This window comes from Physcomitrium patens, chromosome 7 (assembly GCF_059467195.1).
Source record: "Physcomitrium patens ecotype Gransden chromosome 7, ASM5946719v1, whole genome shotgun sequence".
Taxonomy (NCBI): domain Eukaryota; kingdom Viridiplantae; phylum Streptophyta; class Bryopsida; order Funariales; family Funariaceae; genus Physcomitrium; species Physcomitrium patens.
This window is the reverse complement of record NC_143416.1, coordinates 16,704,799-16,725,538: the sequence shown is the minus strand read 5'-3', so window position 1 is coordinate 16,725,538 and position 20,740 is coordinate 16,704,799. Positions and strand designations below refer to the sequence as shown.

At 37.6% G+C, this 20,740-nt stretch overlaps 2 protein-coding genes across 5 annotated transcripts; both read left to right on the top strand.

Annotated features, from left to right (window-relative positions):
• The first annotated feature begins 132 nt into the window (after positions 1-132).
• Positions 133-7,851, top strand: LOC112284747 (uncharacterized). Its single transcript, XM_024524912.3, has 10 exons — positions 133-1,354; positions 1,855-1,933; positions 2,180-2,274; positions 2,842-2,913; positions 3,136-3,245; positions 3,462-3,575; positions 3,958-4,053; positions 4,222-4,290; positions 4,501-4,613; positions 4,856-7,851. Exons 1-10 carry the CDS (start codon positions 1,178-1,180, stop codon positions 7,627-7,629), a joined length of 3,699 nt encoding a protein of 1,232 aa, XP_024380680.1. The 5' UTR covers positions 133-1,177; the 3' UTR covers positions 7,630-7,851.
• A 341-nt stretch (positions 7,852-8,192) lies between these two features.
• Positions 8,193-11,115, top strand: LOC112284748 (uncharacterized). 4 transcript variants are annotated; one of them, XM_073535401.2, is made up of 5 exons: positions 8,193-8,758; positions 9,033-9,427; positions 9,867-9,963; positions 10,127-10,443; positions 10,789-11,115. In XM_073535401.2, the coding sequence occupies exons 3-5, from the start codon at positions 9,946-9,948 to the stop codon at positions 10,913-10,915; spliced, it is 462 nt and encodes a 153-aa protein (XP_073391502.1). In that variant the 5' UTR covers positions 8,193-8,758; positions 9,033-9,427; positions 9,867-9,945; the 3' UTR covers positions 10,916-11,115. The 4 variants fall into 4 exon arrangements, 2 of the variants coding, with proteins under 2 accessions (XP_073391502.1, XP_073391504.1); XR_012217917.2 differs by lacking the exons at positions 8,193-8,758; positions 10,789-11,115 and adding an exon at positions 8,769-8,881 and having other exon boundaries at positions 9,033-9,199; positions 9,366-9,427; positions 10,093-10,267; XR_012217918.2 differs by lacking the exons at positions 8,193-8,758; positions 10,789-11,115 and adding an exon at positions 8,769-8,881 and having other exon boundaries at positions 9,033-9,199; positions 9,366-9,427; positions 10,127-10,178.
• The last annotated feature ends 9,625 nt before the right edge of the window (positions 11,116-20,740 follow it).

The following is a 20,740-nucleotide window of genomic DNA, read 5'->3' as shown; positions in this document are numbered from 1 at the left end:
AAAGGAGGAGACGTCGAGACTGGGGAAAGAAATCGTCGAGTGGAAGGAAGGAAGGAGGGAAAGAGAGGGCGTGGCCCGAAATAGCAACTGAGTCGTCATTCGGGTTGTGGTCCGTCGCCGCTGCAGTGCCATGCTCTTCTACCCTAGCGGAAACGAACATCACGCTCTCGCAACCTCGTCGTGGCACTGCTCCTCCTAAGTTTCCACTGTCCAAGCTCTCATTCATTCTCGCCCCCTGCGCACGGAGTTTCTGAGCTCAGGGTTCAAATTTCTCGAGCAGAAGGCGCACGTTTGGGTTTGTGGGTGCCTGCCCGTGTGAAGGAAGGGTGGGTGGGTGTTGTCTGTGGGATTCGCGTGTGTGTGCGCGTTCGGGAAACAGAGGGAGAGCCGGGATTTTGGCGGGATTTTGGCGGGGTTTTCTTGTTTCGCGTTCTTTTTTTTGAAGATGGGGTGGCAGAGGGGAGAGAGTTATCATCCAGGTTTTGGTTGAGGAGGAAGGTGTGGAGAGAGGTCTTGGGGAAAGTCGTCTTGGAGAAGAAGACGTGAGTGTGCGGGTGGGAGTGGTCTGCAATAGCTTATTAAGGGATCTAGACTAGTTGCAATGGATCCAAGGGTATGTCGTGGTGGGGTTGAAGGGGCGAGAACTTGAGAGCTGTGATGAGGTTGCGAGTAGTTTGCAGTAGGAGCCGATATTCTGGGTGTTTTTGGTCGCTTGATTTGATCCAGCATTGAAAGAAAAAAAAGGCGGAGGTTTAAGAAGGGTGTGTGGGTTTCGAAGATGGCGAGTTTGGGAGGGGTTAAGAGCAGAGTCTCGACAGCGTGTCCATGATCATTTGCACCCCGGCGAAATCTCGGTGTTGGAATCTGGTCAAGCTCGCGGGCTCACAGAGCTGGAAATACCGTGACATGCGACAGAATTGGATTTCTTGATGTTCAGTGTGTTGAGAAATTGTGGGGTCAGTTTATTGGTTAAGCATGCGCATGATCATTAGCTGCATATTGAATATGACAGGGTTTAGTTTTTGAAAATTTTGGATTAGTAAAGATGCACGGGAGGCTTAGAATACACCTTCAGGTGCACATGATTCTCGTTTCTGGTGTTTGAGAGTATTGATCGAAGGTGGGGGATTAGAGAGAACCGAAGCCATGGATTCATTTGCGTAGGAAGCGTGAATTCATGGCAGCAGTGCAGGCCCTGGCTCGTGCACCTGTTGCCCTTCCGTCTCCAGCAACATCCTTTACCTCTCTTTCCACCCCTATGACTGGGCACTGGGGTGCTGGTGCCCTTCACCAGCGCCTCAATGCTTTTGTGAAGAAGTCTCTCATTCAGCAGCTTGTTCCTACTGGTGCTGTTGTAAGTTCTTTTCCCTCACTGTGTTCCAAGTCACGGGTGATTACAAATTCTCATTGCTACATGACCTATTCGGAGTGTAAAATTTTATGGAGTGTCGTACACTGCATTGCTTAACTGGTTTTCTTGGAAAAATATGTGCGTTAGTAACTTAGCAGCCCACTTTGCCGAACGTTAAAATTCTCGTCGAGGGGTTTTTTCTAAAAGCGTCACAGCATTCTGCTACATTGGATGCAAACCTCAAGATTGCCAAGTATCATGTTTATCTACAGTGGCTAAATCATTAAACACTTGCAGCGTAGTTGATGTTGTGTGAATTTAGTCCAATGCATGATTGCCACGCCAGCTCTGCTATCATCGAGAGGATCGTAGTATGAAGCAAACATGCTCAACGTCGCGCGACGTTGTTGCCAATGTTGTATCTGAAAGAAAAAGTTTCCTGGTTTCAGCAATTGTTTTGATGGCATGGGGGGTGATTAATTTCATGGGCGATCTATTTGCAGGTTTGTGATCTCTATTGCGGACGAGGTGTTGACACAGAAAACTGGGCTGCAGCACAAGTTGGGAAATATGTAGGCGTTGGTACGTGGCTTACAGTTCAATGGATATTTTCAATGTAGACGATCGAAGGAAGTGCTAAGCGTACTTTATTCTTTCTGCTAGAGTTAGAGCAGTGAATGAGAGATGTTGCACGTTTAGTAATTGTCAGTTGACTGTACTAACATTTTCTTGAGTGATAATTCTCACGTTGCATTTACTTGAAAGGCAGTTAATGGTTTTTTATTTTTATTTTTCAGTAATAATTCTTGTACTTGTGTATTCATGTAGATCTATCATCATCAGCTTTGGAGGAAGCAAAAGAACAGTGGGAGAAGAATGGGAAACCATTCGCTGCAAGATTTTGTGAACTAAACCCTTGCATGGTACTTATCGTTACGCCTTCGGGTTGTCTCTGGGTTTAGCAGTTGCCGAAACGTATAATAAGCTGTTACTAAATTTTCGTACTAAATCATCGCATTGGCAATATAAATTCGAAAAAGTGCTGACTTAGAAATGGCAACCGCAGTATACTAAATTTTGCAACCGACTTGTACGCAAAGAGAGTAACAGGAGCTGTAATCTGCTCTTGGAACATGTCCACGCTTACCTTGGACATGCGTTTGGACTGTACATTCTACGATAAAAACCTAACTTGGCATTCATCTGCTCCACCTTGACCCGGTTTTAACCTTGTTAGTTGTTCGAAAGCGAATTAGAAGTTCACAGTTGCTTAAACCCATCTCCGTGACTATTGTTTTCCGTAGTGATATGCGAAAAGAGCATAAAAATTACTGAGGATAGAGGTCTTGGATGTATTTGAATTAAATCTGGCGCTATTTATTTCATGCAACCTGTCTATTAGGATTTCAGGATAGGTTGGTGCACTTTTGAGGTCTGATTGAGCGACCAACTGATTATGCCTTTTTTGTCCTTTTTCTGCTGCAATGCAGATAGATTTGGAAAAGAACTTGGGAGAAGATCGTCTTTCTGCCGATGTCATCACTTGTCTCGCTCATCTGCAGGTTGCTCCTTTTCGGTGATTAACTGAAATTTTTATATTCTTAGTTTCCAGCCTTGTAATGTGGCCTCCTAGGTCGAAAATATTACTCGGGAAGAATTATGACTTCTGTTAGTACAGTCCTAGCATTTTTAAGGGTGTATAACTAAGGTGAAGTAGTGGATCCGATGTTCTATGTCGCAATCAAGCTCGGGTACCAATGTTTTAGGTGGACCGCTTTGTGCAGGATTGTTTTGCAACCGAGGATATGGTACGCCAGCTGCTGAAGAACGTTGCCACTTTACTGAAGCCAGGTGGCTACTTTTTCGGAGCCACTCCCGATTCCTCCACCATCTGGTTTGTGATCTTCCCCTAATGCCATTCAATACAGCAAATGCTTATTGTTTCTAGAGTTTTTGTTGCTGAAATTCAATTATTAAACTGGTGGCATCAGGGATGAGAGGGCCGAGTCCACTCTACTTCTCTCTTTTATTCACTTTTATTTATGTATTTATTTATTTTCCTTCCCTTCAACTGATTTTTTTGGAATGACATTTGGTGTGACCATTGTAGGTACAAGTACCAGAAAGCAGTTGAAGGGGCAATGAAAGCGGGATCATTGAGAGCCAACGGGCATCTCCCTCGCGTGAGAACAGATTTGTATAGTATCAGCTTCGAGGATGACCGGTACTTTCGTCTTCCTGTGTGTTGAGCCTAGTCGTTACTTGATTGAAATCTTACACTGCAGGGAAGAATTGGTGAGTGATTATTCCCTTCTGTGTGTAGGGAATGGATCCTGTTGCGTGTATTTTCCTGAAAACAGCACCATGTCTATTCAAGAGCTTGTCAGCACCTCGTGTCTCTTTACTCCCTAGTTTTTATTCAAGATTTTTGGAGGTAGACCCTTATGCCTATCTTAGGCTGGCTTCCTGCTAGAATAGAGGGGGTGCCATCATCCTCTGAGGTGTAGCATGAATGCACTCTAGAATTAGGTCCAGCAGGTTCGATTGGTACAGGGTAAATGTGTACGAATGTGAACAGAAAACTGATACCCTCATTTCGTGTGTAGGTTCAACCAATATGGATCTAGGTATCAACTCCGCTTTACAGATGATACCGTCCCACCCCAATCGCAGATCTTGGTGCACTTCCCGAGCTTGATCAGGTGTGTCTCAATTGCAACTCTTTGATGTACTGGTTGCGTAATCCTGAGTTTTTTTAGTGCTTCATACTCTACATGAATAGTTTCATACGTTGCATTATGGATTTGCTTTGTACGATGTAAGCTAGAGTTGCTGCAGGATTTGATTTGATTATGTCTCGACTGTCTCAGACATGCGGAAGAATTTGGACTTGAATACGTGGAGATCCAGAACCTGACTGAATTTTATGAAGACTACCGGTGGGTTTTAGTTCTCTGAAAACAGACCGTACGGCTGTAATGCAAATACAGTTGAATGTCGATGTTAGATGAGGGCTGTGAGAGACGGCCCCTTTTCCAAACATGTACATCACATTTTACGCAGAGTATAAATTTGAGATTTTGACTGAGCGTCGAGGAGCCTGACTGACAGATTGATTTTGTGGGTTGGTTGCCATATGATTCTCGCAGTGTTTCATTTGCAGAGACCCTTCAGAACAGCTGTGGCACCCTGGTCGACTCTAAAGGAAATCTAGTTGTGGATGGGAAGTCTCGCCTATCTCCGATGGCCCAAGATGTTTTAAGTGCGTCTTTTTCAACACTTATCTTTTGCTTCAGTAGTCTCCCTATTTGGACCTCCGTTGCAGCTATTCTCTTCAATGTATTTCTAGGATTGGCTTTTTATTCATGTCTGCCTTATGATGGCTGCTGCAGAATGGTCACCAGTATGACCATCATTAGACTCAGGAGCTTTCCGAAACATATGTGCGTGAGATTTGTGCAGAAGTACAAGAGTTAATTATAGGCAGCCCATATTCTTTTGCAGGTTTGTACACAACTTTCATCTTCAAAAAACCCGACCCTCAACAACGCGTACGAGTTCTGAAGCGACCTGCTCCGCATGTGCCTACACTTGCACCTACTCCTGCATCGGCCGATGTTAAGAAGATCAAAAAATTTAGCCCCGCTCCTCCTGGTCAAGTTGCTGTACAGGATGAGACGCCTTTCAAAAAGCGTTCCTTTTTGGCTCCCGTACCATCAAATACTTCAAATGGTTCGAAAGTACAAGAGTCAATTCCGAAACAGGATATAAGTTCCAGCAGTGCTAGCAGATCGAAATCTGAAGTTCCCCTTAAGAACGAATCTGATCGCTCCAGTGGAAAGTGCTTGAAACCCTCAGATGGAGAACTGAAACCTGGTAGTTTACAGGTTAATGTGAGCCAGTTGAAGTCAGTGGAGAGGCTCTCTAAACTTGACATTCCAATCGCAGAATCTGGAGATCAGCTTAAATCTGATGAAAAGGTACAAAAAATGCAGAGTCCAAGCACAGGCAAGCTTAGTGTATCAGGAAGCCAGAAGACTGACAGTCCAAGCGCATGTAAACCAAAAGCACCAGGAGGTCAGAGAAATGATAGTCCGAACTTGAAGGCTGAGGCCTTCCAGCCCAATAAAAACATCACTCATGGAATCTCCGAGTCAGAATTAGACAGACCTAGCTCCAGTGGATTGCGCCCTGAAAGCCATCTTAAAACTGAATCTGTAGAACGAGAGAAGCGTGACTCCGAGAAACGGGGAAATGATGGTGAGCAAAGCCAGGAACCAGCAAAGCGGAAACGGATATCGAGATGGTCCAGTGAATATGTTCCGAAGCTTAATACTTCAACTGAAGAACAAAACACTGAGAGGAAAGTTACGATACAGCAGCCTGGTCAGGGCTCGTCATCTAGTCTCTCAGCAGAACACCAGCTTGAGGGAGGCCAAACTCATCCAACTGTGGACTCCCTCGCCAAAATTGAAGGAGATGCGTTTCCAAAGCCAGCAATTTCTGCTCACGAAGCACATGTCGCTAGTGGTGCATCGCAGGTTGGAGAATATCATTGCTCGGAGAACGCTACAAGTAATGCGAGTGATAGCAGCTCTCAGCATGATGATAAATACAACCACAATGATCCAAATATACCTTTGAAATTTCATTATCAGAGGAGTTCAATTGGAAGTAAAGAGCACAGGAACGAGAGAGGTTCAACTCAGAAAAAGAATCATGAAAATGGTACTACTGAATCAACGCCAGCTGGACGTGTAGTAGAGCAAATCGAAGAAGGTGAAGTTACGGAGCTTACTGTTCGTAAGACCTCAAGTCCAATGAAGGATAGACCTATGGCAACTACGCTGCATTATGAAAGGCGCTCTGCACAGAGGGCCGAGCGTTCTGGAACTGTATCAGGCTCTTCCTACAGACGGGAAGCAGTAGCCTCTGACTCACAATCAGCGAAACATTCATCACGCAACATGGAAAGTATTAGAGCTGTAATCCAGGTTGAGGAAGATACTCATAATAATGACAGCAAAGTTGGGCCTGCAATGCAGAGTAATCATACAGTCAGCGAATTTAAGTCCGATAAAGCTTCTGCTAGCGGAAGTGAAGGTTTGGCGAATGATGCTCAACCCCAGGAGAGTTCAAAACAAGAGATTTCGTCCGCCATAATTGAGCCTGGGGTCAAGACTAATGACCAGGAGAAGCGTGAATTTATGGACCCTCGCTTGGATAAAGCCACAAATGATCAGAAGAAAATAGCTGATTCTATTTCAACTCAGGAAAGTGTACGTACAGTTTCAGAAGTTAAGAAAGGTAGTCTGAACCCAAAACCTCGAAAGAAAGAGATTGCTTTGGACTTGTTGCTGGATAGAACTACGAATCTGACCAGCATCAGTACAGCTTCTTGTGCTGCACAAGTTGTGGAAAGCACAGGCAACGAGCTCTCTTCTGAAAAGAGTTCAAAGAAGAACAGAGAGGGTGCATCCATCGAGCCTGAGCCTGGGAGAGGATTAGTTCAGAACAAAGACTCTGCAGTTGCCAATGTGGATTTTGAGAAGGGCTCCAAGTCGAGCAGAGTCAGTCCTGCTGGGGAGTACCAGCCTGAGTCAGGATGCACTCAGAAGAGAGACACTGGTACGTCTGCAGAACCCTCAACTTCTGACCTAGGCAGGGATCACACTAGAGATAGCGTGGAAACTGACTGCCAGGCGCCGAGAGGTCAGGGTTTCAAAAGAGAGAATTCAGACCCAATCTGGGAGACCAAGTCCCAACGCTTCGCTCTGCCGAGACGTGCAGCGTCTCAAATGAGTGAAGGAGCTGCTGAAAACCCACCGCTATGGAGCAGGGGAAACTTCGGTTTGAAAATTGATAGAGATCCACAGGGAAGAGGGCAGCATGTGTACCCCCCCCGAAATCCTTATGCAAATTCCAGCACAGGATTTGGTGCTGCTTCTAGACCTCCTCCTCTTCGAGCAGCAGTGGAGAGAAGGGTAGTTGGACCTCCATTACAGGGTGGTGCAGGATTACTTGGAGCCGCTCCGTCACCAGGCTTTGTAGACAGAGGATTACCAGCAGATAGGAGATTTGACATGATGGGCCCTCCTGAATGTGGCCGGAGTTATAGCGATCTTCGAGGATCTCGCCCCATTCGAGGATCTGTGTACAAGGACAGGGTTTCTGGAGTCCCGAGAGGACAACCAGACTTCGCAGGTGAGGGCAACAATGGCCTGGGAGCTTCATGGGATGACCATTTTCAAGGTGATGGGCGATCAAGGAACAGATGATCTGAACCTTTTTTCGCTCTATTTGATAGACACGTTTTAGGTTTCGATGTTTCGGAGTTCGTAGAAAGCTCTTGCGCCTACTAACTCCGAAGCATCTCTGCGCTTCACAAGGAACACCTCACGCCTTTGTTGTGATGGGCGACCTTGGATTCTCGAAGGTTTGATTTTAATGTCCAAGTGGACAGCTTATTAAAGAGACCGGAACATTTCTGGTTTTTCAAAGGTTGAGATTATGGGCTTTGAGCTCCACGTGCAGCCATCATACGAGACAAAATCGATTTATTCACTTGTATAGAGTTATGCATCCTACCACTTTGGTGCCTCTTGGCAAACTGTACTGCGTTTTTGCACGTTTGGATGCACCGTAGTAATGGTTAGGATTCTAAGCTGGTCGTCTTTTGGGAAAAGATTCGCTGTCACTTCAAATTGCTTTCATTGTGTAAAGTTCGACTTCTACAATATCCTGCTGAGTTGAGATGTGAAGTCTCGCGTGCTTGATGTATTAAATATTACATAACAGACTTGGAGAATGTATTGAGTGGATGAGTGCAGCGCAATAAGTTTCAATCCTCACTTACAAATTCTGTGCCATGTACCTGAAATATGGTGACTGCACTAGCCATGCTACATTCTCCACCTGCACAGAGAAGCTCACACGGTACACAACTTTACACATTAATATCATCGCCTGTAGGCCCAGATCAAGCTTTCGATACTGCTGTTGACAACAAGCTTTCGCTGTAAGATTGACATCTAAAGCCGAGAAACTTAAAACTTGAGTTCAGTGGAAGTAGCTAACCAAGAGTGAGGAGAAACCCTATGCCGTCGACTGGCACCAAATTTAGGCAGTAAAGTTGCGTCTTCAGGAAAGAGCGAAAGTAGTAAATGCAGAGTTTGAAAGGAGTAATAGTTTCCCAGCATTGTGACGCAGACATTCATAGAAAGTGACAAGTCTGGAAAGAAGGGAGCAGCGAGAGAGAATGCTTTCACGTCTGAGTGTATGAGCGAGAGTTTCTCGTTGGACGATGCGATTGAATGTGCAAGTTCGTGACAAAACTTCTCCGTAAGTAGAAACAGGAGCGCGATCGTCATCGCCACTGGTGCTGAGCTGATGCCCGTGTGATTGAATGTGAGCAGCGCTTCCATGAGATTTTTCGAAGAATTTGGGTTAAGGGAGTTTAAGTGACGAGTTGGGGGAGGGAGGAGGGAGTAGAATGTGTGCAGGTGTATCGGGTCATGAAGAAAGAAGCAGGTGAGTGGAATTTTCAGGGAGAGCGGTAATGGTAAGAGGATTTTCGCCTGGTCTTTAAGGATGAGTAGTGCAGGAAAGAGCAATTTGGAGTGTCTGTGAGAGTGGATACTGACTTTGTTTCTGGATTCTGGGTTCTGAGAGGTGGTTGCAGCAATTTGTATTCGGGAAGTGTGGAGTTGGATTGCGGAAGGTATCCATCATTGGTTGGGGAATCAGGTACTGTTTGTGGAAAAGGTTGTTGGGTGGCTGAAATCGGAGCTGCGGAAGTATTGCACAGTTTTGAGGATTGCACGGTTGATCATCTCCTTCAGCTCGCTAGTAAGGACTTCTGTATCTTTTTCTAGGCCCTGAGTATTAGTGCGGTCAATGACATTTTCCTCAGCGTTTCCTTGATTTTCATTCGCTTTAAATTGGTCGAGGCGATCAATGCTAGGACAAACTCACAACCAAGAAAGATGGTTTTCTAATGCGCACATGTTTGAAGAAATCGGGAATCAGACGACATGGACTCTTAAGTGGCTTATTGCTTAAGCGAGGAAATCACAGGTGAGTGATGAAAAGCGTTCGTAGAAACACCCTATTGCAGAGCGTATAGCTCAAGTTTTCAATATCTGCTATTGTGCATTTTGCAAATTCTCGAGAATAGGAGTTTCTGTTGCCTAGCTACAAGTTTAAAGCTCTTCTGTTAGGGACGAAAGTGCGTAGCTGATCTGGTTCCTTTGCATTGGGTTTTGTAGCGAACAAGTTATGAAAAGTATATGATGTCAAGTTTTAAAGTAATCCAGTATATGATTTTCTCATGTTTATGGAAGCGTACCAAAACCTTCTCAGGTTGTCTTCCTGATAGAGAGACAGTTCGTCATGATCTTGTATCATTTCTTAGGTTGTTTAGAGGAATGGTTTAGTCCATAAGTCTGAAATAGCATCCTTTTCAACCTTAGCAAATGTTTTACCACGTGATTTTCTTCTATTTTTATGCAAGCAGTGAGACATGAACTCTGGTTGAAATTCATCACTCATTGGGACGGATTGTGGTAGCGAATGAGCTCCTAGAGGACGAGGCAATGTTTAACATGCTTCCGGTAATACTAGAACTCCGCTGCGTTTACTGTATCAACTTCTTAATCGTAAGTAAATTAATGAGAAACAGTGTATGTGGACCGGATCATGCACTGTTTTGCGCCACTGTAACGTGTGACCTCATCTTTCAGGTTATTGGGGTTTGATTGAGAGTCGTTCACGCAGAATATTGCAAATGGAGGAGGAGTTTTGGGGATTGTCCGGATTAAGCTCCAGGATATCTTGCCAGAAGATGGTGCAGCCTCTGCAGCGTACACTCGTGCGGTGGAGAAGTTATCACTTTCCTTAGCTCGAAACAATGCAGCAATAATTCAACTGAGTTCGGAAGATGCAGCACTTGTACGCTGTGGTCTTGAATCTGCAAAACTTTACTTTCGAAGCAGGTGTCGTAACGCGTCTTTATGGAACTCGTCGGTTTGGCTCAAACTCTCGGGATACTTGGCTGCTCCTGCAAGGGACATGTACTTCTATCGGGCAGGGAGGTATTGCCTGTCCCTTGTGTTTGGAGGAAAATACTCTCTGCTTTCATTTATGCTTTTTGCAAGGCTCATGTTTCCATGACAACAGATGTCGATAATACAGCATAGTAAGATTGTACTGATTGCCTGATGAGCATGACCAGTTACCATTGAATGAAATCTTCAACGCTAAAAGTCCATGATATGCTCTCTGCTGTGTGCAAGAATGCCGCTAAAAACTATGGATGAAACTCCATTGAGAAGGCAACATGGGATCAGTTCACAAATTACTCATGTAGGGCAACAATGATAGCTAGTGGATGTTGGATTTATGGGTTTGGTCTCATCCGAAATTTGATTGAGTTGCAGAACTTTAGAAGGCGAAGAGACAGAGCCACCACCTCCGTGTATTCCCGAGGTTTTCAAATGTTTAGGGAAAGCCTCTCGTGCTTCTTTGAGTGGAATTGCCCGTCATCTTCGACTTCCTGGAGAGTAAGTGATATTTTGTAATGACCTTGCATATCCACATAGTTACGGTAACAGCTGTAGCGCATCGTAGGTCTGAGAAAGTTACAGCGACCCCGATGTTATTAAGCAATCGTTGATAGTAATTGATGAAGTAAATATTGTTTAAATCCTAAGAAAATGTAATACATTACATATTAGTGCCACGGTGTTATAAATACTTTTCTATTATTACTTGCAGAACAATATACCCAAATGTTTTTACAAAATTTTATTAATAAATAAATATATATATATATATATATATATATATATTTATATACATTACAAACACATTTTTATGCTCATAATAAAAAATATAACATGATAGAATATGATATAAAATAAAAATAATCATAATAATAAGAAATTAAAGTTTTGAACTTCATACAAGTTATGTTTATTTTTAGTTTTTGCTACTGCCACTACAATTTGCCATATACCACATACAATCACAATTTTTGCTAATATTACCATATATTGTCCTAAATTTGTATTGCACACCACAATGAATTTTGTAGAATACTAAAATACATATCCATAAAAAAAGAGCATTTTATTCATTTTGGTTTGTAATGCAAGTTCAATGGAGCTTGTAGTGATATTAACAAAAACTATAATGGGATATGGTGGATGACAAGTTGTAGTGGCAAAAGCAAAAATTATAGCAACATTAGCAATACCATATGTATGTATATGTATATATATATATATTTTTTTTTTGTTAATGTACGAGCAGCCATTAAAAAAGATTACAACAATCATTCCATTCATTTATTTCAAATTGATATTAATTAGTGTATTATTCAGCCACTATACCTTTTGACTTTTTTCAATGAATTTAAATGAGTCGTAAAAATGCAAAATTGGTAGAAATATATGTATGTATATATATATATATATATATCACTTAAAGAATTGCAGTGATATCACATCATTTAAAATGCTTCTTAACCAAAATATCATATATAAAAAGAATAATACCTACAATAACATTAAAAAAAAAAAAAAAAAAAAAAAAAATCACCAAAAAATAAACATATAAAAAAATTAAAATTAAAATTGAATTAAAACAAAATTGAATTGTCAAGCTTATATCCAAAATTGATGCCTAGAATAATTATATTGTTTTGCTATAGAATAATTTCTCTTTGAATGTTATGTGAAGCATGTTAATTCCTAAAGTTTATTGGGTTATCTTGCCTCCCAAACTCCAAAACTATCAAAAAATATCCATTTCAAGAAAATGACTTCTAAATCTTTTCTTTTGAGTATTTTCAATGGTTTCAACCATAAGATATTGTTCCTAACATATATTAGAGTCAGGCTATAAAATCATGGGTGTTAAGATCATTGCATGTGACAAATCATAATATTTGAAGATGAGAGAAAAGGATTTTTTGGTGTGCCCAAAAAGATGAGACTTATGCTAGGCACAATTCCTACTTGTGACTCCAATCTTTTTGGAGGAAGTGTTTTTCAATGATACCCTCAAGTTGAGCACATACATTCAAAATCTTAGAACAAGAAGATGTATATGGCATCTTCAACCAAATTGTTCTTAAGAAGTAGGTAGTTGAAAACATAGGAACAAAGAAATTATTTCAAAAAATCATATGATTTTCAAAATGAAAAAATCTTCACAAAATAGATGGTGGATAAAAGCACTTCTATATTCTTTAGAAGGGAATATATATATGTGTATATATATATATATATATATATCAAAAATTGAATTGATATGGATTATAGAAAGTCATACATGACCATTAGCTCTAAAATGTACTAGACAACTTTGTGATGTAGGGTCTCCCTTGCCAATATGGGTCCATTGTTTTGCAATATTGTTGTCATGCAATACCCAAAATTCCTCATAATTGTAGCTATCATGTGTTTTGCACATACCCTAATCCATAGTGCTCCAATTAAAGTCCAAATCTAAGAAACGTCACAACTAATTCCAAAAACTTCACAAGATTTTCTATTCTAAACAAACAAAATAAAAAATAAAAGAATAAATAAATTATACTTCATGTTGAATGCCCAAAACAGCCAAAAACATATTTGGCTTTTAAGGAGCTTGATGGATTAATGCTGCATTCGTAAGAAAACAAGTGTCTATTACATCCGTTCACAAAAACTTTAATATATTCTTGAACAGTACCGACATGACTAAACTCTCCATTTTGTTGTATGAATGTGGACGCTTTTATGTCTAAGTAAATCTACTGTACCTAAAAAACCTAAAACTGATGTGTTGTGTTGGAGACTTACTGTTTTCCTTACAAGAATCTTGATTCAAAAAATGAAAGAAATGTATGTATATATACATATATAAACATAGAATAAAGTTTAAGTGATAAAAACGCAATTTGAAGTCTTCTAAACCAAACCAGTTGAAGGTAATCTTAATTGGGTACCATAGCATGTTCCCACACGCAGCCATTATAAAACTCCATCAACAACTCAACCAGTTATACTTCTGAAAATTTTTCCATTTATCAAAATAATCAAGCTTTCATCACTTCCAAATGCAAAGAGTTCGAAGTTAATGCCCTATCTCACTGTGATCCTAAATCTATTTATTACTTCTATGCTTTCAAATGGTCTCAACTATGCTGTATACTCCTGATACAGAAGGCATCGATGGAAATAGCAGCACCACAGTGTAAATAAGTCCACACTAACCCAATCGCCTTTCAAAGATAGATAGATGGGTTCATACTCTGCATTATACCGAATGCTAGATATGCCAACGGAACTCTCAACGCAGCGGTTGCGTTTTTAGCACTGTTGATCGTAAAGACTCATGTGGGGTTTTGCAGCAACGGCGACTGAAAACATAGCAAGATACAGTGAGAGAAGAACACCGGATTGTAAAGAAGAGACATCAACTGAGTGAAAAATATATTGATTTAATCTGCAATGGCCTTCAGGTCGAACATAAGTGCAACTCTTGAATCTCGGCTCCCCTCCGAGGCGGACATCGCGTCTTATGTAAATAATTCGAGCGCCTACAAGCACTTTACCGAATGAATCGCTGCGCGCCAGAACGCGAGTGCTTACAAGAATAATCCCTCCGCCTAAGCCTATGACATGCAAAGCTGTGTTCTGAAACACAGACATGCGGTCAATTCCCTACACTTCGATGATTCGAATCTGCATTTCCCACTGTCTACATTCATACGACTACATCAAGCTCTTGTAAAAAATAGGCTGAGAATGAGCGCGACTCCGAGGAACGCAATTGAGAACAACCGCGATGGATGCAAGTGCACTGCAGAGCTAGATGGAGGGCTGGTTAGAGGACCTCCGGCAGGGCCTGGGCCGAAAGCTGGATTGTCTGAACCAGTGCGAGGGAGTCCATCGCCCACGGGGGCTGGCGACACAGATCCCGCAGGAGTAGAAGAGTATGGAGGCGGGGCATTAGTAGAAGGAGCGGGGATTGAAGCCGGTGGGGAATCCACCATCGGAGGCGGCGATCCAGCAGAGGATGATGTGCCTGCCAACTTGAAGCATCCGATGTAGCAGTAAGCTTCATTGGTAGTGGCGTCGATCAAACGCTTCAACGTGTAATACCGATACGCTTCCATAGTTGAGGGGGGGTTCACAGTCGAATTCGTCAATGCCTTGCGAAGAACAGTCAGGCACGCAGCTCCAGTGTTAGCGGGGAAGTTTTCGTTTGCCCACCCATACCAGGAGCAGTCGATCGGAGACGAAATAGTGTTATCATATATAACGGGCTCTGGGCCGTATTCCGTCGTAGGTGCATCGGGGAAGTGCGCAGGGCGCGGGCGTCCATCAATAGATCCAACTACACCTGATACAAAGTAAACAACCAGTAAAATGGTCAGAATTGCTGCATTGGAAGTGGCCATCTTGGTCGATTGCCTGATTCTGCTACTGCTGCTGTTGCTGCTTCTCGACACCTGTGGAGCGATAGAGTCGTGGTCGTGCGAAACTCCCACCAGTAACCTTGAGCGTTTCGATTCAAGAGGGGAGATAGATTCCTGCAACACCGGCGCTGCTCCAACGGGGGACTGATACAACGACCCTGTTCCTGCGAGCGAGCTAACCTGGCGAAACTCCTGGGCACCCAACTCGTCAACCGAATGCTGAGGTCTACAGCGGACGCGGCCGCGTTAAGAGCACCTCGCGCAGATCGACTTCGCGGTAAGCAAAAGCGCAGGGCAGGTGGTCCAGTCTGTTCGCAACGTCGGGCTTTACCAACTCCGCGCAGTTGGATGTAACTCCGGCGCCATGTCTGTGGAGTCATGTGCGTGCGACCCGGCTTTAAGGGATTCTAGCTTGAGCGCTAACTTTGGCGAATCGGCGCTCTCGAGAGCGAGAGCAAATCACCGGCGCCCGTTAATGGAATGCGGTGACAGAAGTCCGGGCCATGACGACGCCGAACAAACTAGACATCGCGTGAACGTCGCACTATTTGCGTTGCGTTTGCTGTGCTATGCTGTGCTAGGGTTCCACAGATCCCACCTCACCTGCATCGCACCTCCCCTTTATAACCGACTCCTCCACGTCTCAATTGTAATCACTGTGCCATCGAATTCCCGCATTTCTGCATCTACCTCCGATTCCTTCGCCTCGCTTCTCATCATCCTAGTTGGGCCTGCTACTGCTTGCTTCTGATTCTGCATGTTTCCATATCTGTTTGTTTCTGTTTATGTGTTTAAGGGTTTTTTTTTTGTGATTTTTTTTATATGTACATTCTGTTTTTCGGTGATTGGCACTTCCTACCTTTCGGTTGCTCCTGCCTTAGATGAGTCCCTCCCTCCAACACTCATTTGTTCAGGTTTGCCGTTCTTATTCTGCCTTATTATAGCCCCACCCCCCCCCCATTTTCGCTACATGTGGTTCTTTTTTCTTCAACATTGTATGATTTTTTTTTTTAGTTTGGTGCTTCTAAAAAAAGAAAAAAATCATTTTTGTGAAACCTTGCAATCATGCCTTCGAAGTTTTTATTTTAAGGGTCAAATGATGTACGATGAATCAATTTGCAGTTCTTTAACATATAACAGTTCGAACCTATTTTTTAATAATGGTTCAAAATTTTGGCCTATGGTTAATAATGTACGTACTATCTGTTGAGAGAGGTTTATCATATTAGAGAATGTATTGCATTATGGTTTATTTTAATTGAAAAATGTTCACTTTATTGATAAGTATTTCCTCTGTCATAGAAAATATGCAGTTATGATTTCTAAAATTATTTTTTAAAATTATTACATCTGTTGCCTTTTGTCACCAAGTTCTGTATTTATTTACAAACTTGATATAATAATTAGCAAACTTTGAGGGGAAAAATATAATTCTCTCTTGCAAGAAAAGAACAACTACTATTTCAACCTTTTAATAGGAAGGATTGATTGTTGAAGCATAGTATAACAACTTTTAGATGTGTTAGAAACTCTAATACACATAGTAAATACAGTGTTGAGTTATTTATTTATTTATTTTTGTTGAAAAAAAACTGATTTTACATATTTCATGCTTTAATATTTCGAAAAAAATACATCATCGTTGAAAATGATACTTTTTTCCACAATAGGTAATAATCATTTACAACAGTAAATACTATCACAGAATTTATGATGTATTGTTTAATATTTGCTCAATTTTTAATATTGCCATATGTATATTCAATTAATTAACATATGCAAATTAATTATATTAAGAATGTAAATTTTATTTTTATCTTTATTAGCACAAATAACATCTATGCTTTTACCAACACAAAGAGAATATTGTACAAAGCTTATATTTTTATCTCCTTCAGCATTATCAACTAAGCCTAGTCTTATGTTGATAATAAGATATGCATTTTTTACAAACAGACATAAATCAACCAATTCCAAATCTACATTGACTATTTGAGTTCTTATTCTATGACAAAGAACCTACAAAGTTTGGAACAAATATTTTTTAATACAAAAAATCTGTTAATAATCTAATTAATATTTATGGTATCTTATAGCAACCTATTTATGGCCTTAAAATTTGTCATATTCGTCATTGGTGCTTCATCTTAAGTAAATACCTTATTAATAGCTTTAAGCATACTTTAAAGTCCAAATTCTTTGGTAATACAACAATTTTCTTTATCACTCAAATTAAAAGAAATGTATGAAAAAAACAATTGTTTTCTACTAAAAAGTAATCAAGTTGCAATGTAAAAAGAAGAAATTAACATAGACATTTGTGCCTTCCCTCTAAAATATACTAACAAAAGCTTGTAGAAGCATATTATTTTTATACCTCTAAATTAATCAATGAAGAATTATTATTTTTATCATTTTTTTTGACAATAATAATTATATCAAATATATTCATTTTTTCATTACATAAATAAATACTAATAAAACCATGTATCATTTGTAGTGAAACATGTAACATATAGATTACAAATAATAAGCTTCTATGCACACGTATCATATGATTGGAAAACTTTTTATTTGATTAAAGTAAATTTGAAAAATCATTAAAATATTGCTAATGAATAAAAATTTAATTAAATATCTAATGATACTTTGTTAATGAAAAAATAATGATGAATGCAATTCAATACATCTACATGTATTAATAAAAAACATAAAAATATAAAAGAATATTTCATAGCAATAATAATGTACATTCTATTATTATTTTTTAATATTTGAAGATATTCTAAAACAGATTCATAAGAATAATAACATCATTGAACTTAAAATTTCATTCTTAGCCACATATTGTATTATCCAATGCCAACTTGTATCATCTTTTAAAAATCCACTTGCAAGCACTACACTGCAGAATAAATGAAAGCATATATTGTTGTATTTTTTAAGATTTTCTAAAAAGTAGAATCTTAGATATGGAGCAAAAACAAATATAAGTAGTAACATTAACTTTGGAAAATATTGCAACCAAATTATATCTCAAATATAAAATTCTCTACCACACTTTCATATATATTAATGTTTTTTACTTTCAAGCATAATAGTTTAGAAATTCATCATATAATTTTTTTTTTAATTTTTATTTATAAATATTACAAATATTTGAGTAATTTTGATTCAACTGTGTCTATCTATTTCTAAATTTCTATTCGAATATTAATAATTTTTTGTGTTAATTTGGGAGTTGATTTTGTAATTCTTGAATACTATAACTTCTATCATGAAGGTTTAAATTAAAAATTCGCTAATATTTTATGGTGGAAAAATATCTCAAATATCTAAATTTGACTTATTTTGATTAAACACTTCCACATTACCTTCTTATACTGGATTTTATAGAAACAATTTATACTTATACTTTCAAATATTTCTATAGGATTTATTAGAAAAAAGAATGGAAAAAAAATTAAAAAAAAAATAACTAACTAACTATAAAAAAAATTTATGTAGTAGTTAGACATTTGAAAAAAATCAATATTTTATAAAACTATATTTAACTTTTTCAAAATTATTGTTTTTGTTTTTATGATTCTTACAATTTTTTATTTACAATGATAGAAGTAACCATTTCTATTTTTATAAATTTTGAATTATTTTTTAGATAAGTATTATATAAATATACATAATATAATTTATTTGGCTCGAATTTTTTATGATACTAATAAAAAATATTTTTTTATTATTTAAATATTAAAAATTAAGATTATTTTTATTTTAAAAATAGCATTATAAAAGATAGACTATTTTATTTATCATCAAATTATAGGATAATTAAAAGATAAATATACAACAAAAATATAAATATAAATATATGTATGTATAATATTTTGCCTAAGAATTTTAAGATCTATTATATGAGACTTTTAATATTTTTAGTAGTTATTTAGAAGTTAAGGTGATCAATTCATGACTAATTGAAAGTATTTGGTTTCTTCTTCATTTCTTTGTCAATTTTTTTGGCTATTGTAGATTTTATATGAAGTTTTAAAATATTATTTGCCTTGACACATATTTAAATTATATTCTTAATATTTTTCTAATATTAGTGCATATATCTACTATTTTTTTTAAAATAATAATTTATAGAAATGTCTTTCTTAATAAATCAAATCTCTATCATTTAGAAAAAAATTAATTAATCCTTAGTAAAAATTAATAAAAATATCATATACATATAATTCGATCCAATAAAGATACAATTGATCAATTTTAGTTTATTAGTCAAAAAAGTGTTAATAAGGAAAAAGTCTTCTATATCAATAAATGTAACCTATAAAGCAAAATAATGATGCAAAATCTAGTGTATTTATTTTCCATATTTTTAATAGTGCACTTTTGATAAAACTATTCTTTTCTATTATTGCCAACATTAGCTTTCATGATTTTAAGTTCATTATAAAAATATATTTAGATTCTAGCCATATTTCGTATATATATATATATATATATATATATATATATGTATATATTTACATATTGAAATAAATCAAAAGATTGTATGTAACATACAATTCATTAATATTTCTAAATAACAATCTTGTCCTTTAAACTTATTTTTTTCTCTCAACATCTTTTTTTTTTTAATTTATACTTCTAACACTCTTATTTTGTTTTTGTTGTTGTATGTCCATTTCGTCTACCTCATGATTTTTCTATAAAATGATTAAATTCAAGGCTATTTTAATATAAAATATTAATAATATTAATATAGATTTAAAAATAGGGTTAAAAAATAATAATATATTGAATAAAATATGAGGTATATAAATGTAATTGATATTTTAAAGAAAATTAATAAAATTGGTGGAAAGTAATTTAGAATAAGATTTATTTTATTTTTTAAAAAAAAGACATAAGAAGAATTATATTATTAGATTATTATAGACTTTAAATATTGATTTTGCTTAAAAAGAAGGCCAAAAAGCCATGAGTTTTAAGGATTTTGAGGCAAGATCAAAGATTGTAGGAATTGAAAATCACCATAGAAATGTGGTGGATGCATAGTTTTTAGATTAATGTAAGTAAATTAATTTAGAAATTCCTTTTAAATAATCTTTTTCTTATCTTATCTATATTTCAACTCTAATGCACTTCAACTTTTTGTGAGAATACTACATTTAAAAAATGATTTAGATAATTACATTAATGGCTAAATGGAGGATGGATACATAGAGTGATGGTAAATAATAATCATATTAATTAGACAAGGTCATTTTGAAGAGAGTCTGCCATTTTCATTGTTGTGTGATATGTGGCATAATAGCAGCTTATGTGGTTTTTAAGGTACTAACCTAGAGTTTAAATTCCATGAGCATTTAACTTAGAGCCTAGCAAAGATACAATGGCAATTTTTAAGTAACTAAGCTTTTTGTGATAGAAATATATTTTTTGTGGTTGTAAATATTAAAATTTAATTATTAGAATAGACATAAAAAAAATTGATGCCAAGTAATACATTCTATCTTGTTTCCAAGTGGATTGAAGAAAGATGCAGATTTCAATTTTAAAAATTATAACATATAAAATGAATAAATATATATTTACATTGATATATACATGAATAATTTAATTTATTTTTTAATGGATGCAAACAAAAAAACATAAAATACTATATATATATATATATATATATATATATATATATATATGTAAATAAATAATATTTTAATATTTCAAAAAGTCTAAGAAGTTGCCATAGTAAACAAAAATGTTATAATATAATTCTTACTATACAAATAATAATGATGTTATAATTTGTGTAAAATAATTAAGTATTTGTGACAAAAACCATCACCCATTACATGTCAATATGAAATATATCTATATATATATATATATATATATAGATCTATTCTAAATACAAC